Consider the following 5,639-nt stretch of genomic DNA (forward strand, 5'->3'; position numbering starts at 1 on the left):
GCCTACTCTCACCCGCCTAGCACTCGTTCCGATTGAGTTGAAGTCCGCTTTGTCAACTATCTCGAGCCGCGCGTCGCGAATTGAGAATTTCCTTCGGACAACTCTCCGGCTCCTCAATCGTCTATTCAGAAATTTCCGGTGTCAATTTCAGATCACGAGCCGTCGGCGAGGAGCGTTCCGTGCAAGGAATCGACGTTGATCTCGCGGTCACGTTCGCACGTCTGCCTCGCGATTTACTTTCGTCAAGCCAGATTTCCGGATCGATAAGGCGTTCAGATCAACGCTCGACAAGATTTCCGCCGCGGAGACCACAGGCAAAAAGCAACGTGCAAAAGAAAATTTCCGTTCACTCGATCAATCCGTCGCCCTCGCACGTTCACTCGGTTCGTGAGCCGTCCATTGTTAGTGTTGTATTTTCAACTCGATTAAATAAATTGTGCTTGTTAAACAAACCAATTATTAAATTGTAATCTATTCTCTATTTAATTTGTGCTCGTCTGTCCCTCCAGCAAATCTACGGATTTGCGCAACGTGCACTCCGCGCTCAGCTCTGAGCGGATCCGGCGGATCCTCAGTTCGAGCAATCGTATTCGCAACCGCTCTCGCATACAACATTCAAAATGTGAATCAAAACCTTACATTTTTTATATTTACTAACATTTTGGCATTCAAAAAATGTCCTTGTCAACCGTTAGATGCAGCAAATCAATTAATTTGTATAAAAAATCCTATACTAACTTTTAAAAGTTAATTCTGTAATTCTTAACCCTTTAAAGCATACATTTTTTTTACATACGTTTTTCATTGAACTTTGTATATATAGGGATTTTTTAGGTCGCTGAATCCAAGTTTGGAATCAGAATTAAACAATTTTTTTAATTTAAGATTGCAAACTCGAGATTGCAAATTCAATATGGCGGACAAACTTAATAAATAATAAATTAATTTATTTCAATTTTGATATCTAGAGGTTTATTAAATCGTTAATTATAAATCTGTAATCAAAATTTTAAAAAATTAAAATAGCGGACCAAGTTTTTGAAAAGGAGAGCTAATTCACTTGGTACTAAGTATCTAAAGATTTTAATGGTTGCTAATTACGATGCCAAAAATGGTAGATCAAACAAATCATACTGTATCACCACAATACTGTAACATACAAATCATCACAATACTGTAACATTACGAAGTTAATGGTTTACAATGTCGTTTATATTTAAAAAAAAAGTTCCCTTTTTAAGTGATACACAAAAAAACTTCGCAAATTTTACAAGTCCACTTTATTAGTACCGTATTGTAAGATACACTGACAACAAGAACGCCGCAAGGCAATAAAGTGTCACCTACACCCGCCGCGTACGGTGTCACTCAGCCATCGCAGCAAAAGCCGCAACGGCCATCGCACCGGCCTACCGGCATACCGGGCGAAACTAATGTCATAAAATTAATTGCAACAAGCTCGAAATTATTGCGATATTACTTAAACAGCACTTGCTCTCTAAGCGGAAAAACCCGGGCCCAAAGTACGTAGATTCGGAAGAGCTTACTCGGCCAAAATAAAAAGACTGCGAAAAGTGAGCAAAGCGGGTTAAACCAAAGCATATTATCTTTGATATCGACATGCTGCATCAATATATAGTTGTAATCAAGTAAAACAATGTAATAAGAAGAAATATATAGTTATTTTGTTAAAACTTCAAGTCAACTTTAAGTGACCTGTGTTCCAAAAAGTCTCAGCAACGATCCAAAATTGTGTCCTTATAACTCGAGAGTCACAACAACCATTTTTTATTGTACAAAATGCAACGTCTGTACCGATTATTAATCCAAAAGAATCCAAATACCAAAATATAAATAAATCCAATCATTTTTCAAAAACTTGGTCCACCATATTGGGTCCGTCATTTTCAATTTTTTAATTTCGATTTCAAATTCGTAATCAGCAATCCCAAAATCCCTCAAATTGAAATAAATTGGCCTATTATTCATAAATTTCGTCCTCCACATTAGATCCCCCCCCCCCCCTCGATCTCAAAGAAAGAAGAAAGAAGCGCCCAAAACCAGGCGCAAAAAAGAAGCACTTAAGGCTCAAGATGGAAAAGGAGCACGGGCAACGGAAACTGAAATCGAGCGCAGGAGCCTCCGTATAAGAGCCTAGCCAGCTCCAAGGGAAAAGATGCTTAAACAGATTCAGTTAGGAGACGTACATGGGTAGACGTGTAACGTGTACCCGGTAACCTGTTATAGCAGCATAGGGAGAGCAGGAAATCGTCCTGTGACACTGCGGAACCTTTTCTGAAGAGCGTGACAAACTGCCTTCCGAATTGTCGGGATGACAATCTTAAAGAGAAGGAGGCAGTGTTACGCGTGCCACCCGGTATACCGCGAGTTGATTGTTTGATCGGCGATATCAATCGGTAGCGGCGGTCAGCTGTCAAAAACCGGGCAACGAGAATAAACAAAGAGTTGAAAGTGGACCGCGCACCGGTCACGATGAGTTTCGGCAGCTCTGTATATACGTAATGAATAAAGGCTTTGTGATTTAAATCGTTAAAAGAGTGTTTTCTTTTTCACGGTCGTGCGCAACAATATTTTGTAAAATTTCTAAAATTTTTTTATTTTAAAATAACATCTAGCGCGACAAATTAATAGATACAGTTCAAATACATAGTCGAAGGATTAATATAGAGCAAAATATTCATTTTTTTAAGTTATCTTTAACGTTTTTCATGGACAACATAAAGAAATAAACTGATATAAGAAATATTGCATGTTTGCGGTGATAAACAAAATAAAAAACATAAAATAAACAGTAAAACATAATCAGACAGTGTTTCACAAATTAAATTATGTAAAGGTACCTTCTGCATTTTTGAGAGCATGTTCTAGTGATTGTTTTGCTGTGTCGATCTTTTTTATCTCTTCTTCTAATTGTCGTTTTTCCTTCTCTTGTTTTTCTACAACCTTCTTCCACTCTTTCTCTTTTTCAAAGAATCTGACGTTCCATTCTTCCTCTTTCTTCTCCATCCTCTTCAATATCTCCGCTTCCTTCTTTGCCAAACGTCTTCTCCATTCATCTTCCCTACTTTCAAACTTTTTAATATCTTTTACAGTTAATTGCATTCCATCGTTGAGCTTAAGTTCGAAACTGTTCTCTCTCTTCGGTAAAATATATGGTAGAGGTAAGGTTGTATTTTCTTCTTTCGATTCATCTAATGATACTTGAGAACCACTAATACTACTTGTAGAATCAGTCTGTAAAATAATAACATATAATGGTAATAAAATAAAGAGATAATAAAAAATATGGTATTTAAATATAATATAGTGTCTCAAAATTTCCGTATGCGGAATACAAAAATAATTCTTTATGCTAAAAGAAACATTATCCTTTAGTAAAATTGTGTCTGGCAAATAATCTTTACAAAAGCATTGAAGTTATAATATCAAATAAATGATTTTATTTTAATATAACGTTCAGAATTGGCAGATTTCTTATTATAGTATAGCATTTTTATTTTTATGCTGGAGTATGGTATGGCTTCTATGGTATGCCATAGAATTGGCATTGGTTTCTTAATATAGTAGAATCACAATGTGTAAATTTTACACAAAAACATTTTTCTAAGAGTTTTTGGTGTTGCTGATTATGAATTTGATGTCAAAAATGCAAAATTAAAAATGGCGGATCCAAAATGGCGAACCTAAAATATTCACACATAAACATAGAAACCCATAGAAAGACGTTTTTGTGTAAAATTTTTACATTTTGTGATTTTATGTTTATATAAATACCTTAGGTTCGCTATTTTTAATTTGCATTTTTGACATCAAATTCGTAATCAGTAACCTCAAAAACCCTTAGAAAAATGTTTTTGTGTAAAATTTATGTATTTTAATTCTACGTTTTGTGACGTGGCAGTTTCGCTGTCACGACGAGCAACTCGAGTCCCTCCCCCCGTCACAGGCTGCGATATCGCGCCGGACATAAAAGCGAGAGCCGATCATGAAATCTTCCGGAGGAATCGCGACGACGATAGAATTAGGCTAAGAATTTGACTTTCTTTTCGGTAACGCGGCGAGCACCTCACCGCGCAAGCACCCAGAAGTTCGGAGAAGAAACAGAGGCGAGTGCGAAAAGAGAGGCGCGCCAGAGGAATTTCGCCGACCCGATTAGCAACAGCCGAGAGCCGGAGGGGCAAAGCGAGAGAACAGAGCACGAACGAGCGCACCGCAAACCGGGAAAGCCGGGGCCAACGGACGGAAAATCGACACTCCGGCTGATAGCCGGACGGCGGGCACCATGGAGACGGCGGTATGGAGATCGAAGCCGTGGAATTACCCCCGCGGGATGCGGGACCCTCTCGCAAAAAGCAGAGGGCGGCGAGGACCGCTGAAAGGCGCCGGAAGTTGCCGACGGAAAATTCTGTCTTCGCTGAGGACTCGTGGGGCCCCTGGAAGAGAGCGCTCACGATCCTGCGGACGCAGGACTGCTCGCTCTGCTGTGATTGGGGCCACGCGATGCGCGAGGACTAACGCGCAGCCCTTAGTGGGGGTCCGCGGCGTCGATCGCGGATCAACCGCGATCCCCCGTGCTTTTGTGTGCGTACTTGCGACCGATGAGAACGTGCTTTGTACTCTAGGTGAAAAGAGCAAAATATCGGCAAATAAGCCCGTGTGAGACAAATTGAGTGCCCTGAGAACGCAGCAGTTGGTGACAGAAGAGCGACGAGTGCCAGAGACAGTTATCGGTGAGGTGGCCCATTTATTTTGTATCGATCGCGCATTGTAAAGCCACTGGCCGGCAAGTCACCCCATTCTCATTCTGCGTGCATAAGTTTGTGCAAACATAGGTTTGTGTGTTGCGTTAGCTGCAGAGCGACCTCGCAAGTTTGGTGAATAGTCGGACTCAAGCGAGCGGGGCTGTATCGCGTCGGGTATCGTGGCCGAAGAAAGCGGATTCCGTTAACGGTTCCCCCGGGAAGTCAGTGACCGCATTCGCCGCAAAGCCCTCGCCCGTGCGAGCCGCGTGAGAAAGATAGTCCCCGCGGCTATCGTTCGCGAGTGTCACGTCGCGCAAGTATTTATTCGTCTTAAAATCGGTTTCGAGGAAAGCAAACATTGTGGGCCGGGTATCGCGTTCGCGATCTATCGTTGCCGGAATTGTCGGCACGTCGCGCCCGCCCGAAACAAGGTGTATTACACGCGAGAAAGGTCGTGCACGCGTGCTACGAGATTAGCGAAACCGTTGAGCCAGAGTTCACGTGCATGCGTATCGTTTAGCGCGTGCGACTGTCTTTCGCGTTTTGCATGTTAACTCTTAATTTTTCTTCATTTCCTTTTAAGCAATAAATGTTATTTATGTTATCTTTAACCGCCTTGTCCGCATTTGATTTTCTGTTGCGTTCAGCGCTTTCGTGTGGCGTATGCCCCTCTGCCGTTAGGTGAGCTAGTCGTTTCTCGTGCGTGAGTTAAAGCCATTTTGGCAAATTTCGCGAATTAACGTGCCGTCGAACGCGTCTGGCGCCCAATCCGGTAGTTCTTACGCGGCCGATATTCGCGCGAGGGAAATTAGATACGCGGGCCGTTCCAGTCGGCGGTATTTTACTGTCGTCTTAGTCTGTCTTCCTTCTCTCTCC

The 5,639-nt window shown here is 41.8% G+C and overlaps 1 protein-coding gene across 1 annotated transcript in view; it reads right to left on the bottom strand.

Annotated features, from left to right (window-relative positions):
* Window positions 1–5,639, bottom strand: part of LOC105835054 (golgin subfamily A member 1) — a 178,030-nt gene that overhangs the window by 144,339 nt on the left and 28,052 nt on the right. The window contains exon 2 of the mRNA XM_036292280.1: window positions 2,862–3,255. Coding sequence (XP_036148173.1) covers window positions 2,862–3,255 — 394 coding nt within the window. The remainder of the gene's footprint in view (window positions 1–2,861; window positions 3,256–5,639) is intronic.

This window comes from Monomorium pharaonis, chromosome 9, assembly GCF_013373865.1.
Source record: "Monomorium pharaonis isolate MP-MQ-018 chromosome 9, ASM1337386v2, whole genome shotgun sequence".
Classification (NCBI taxonomy): Eukaryota; Metazoa; Arthropoda; class Insecta; order Hymenoptera; family Formicidae; genus Monomorium; species Monomorium pharaonis.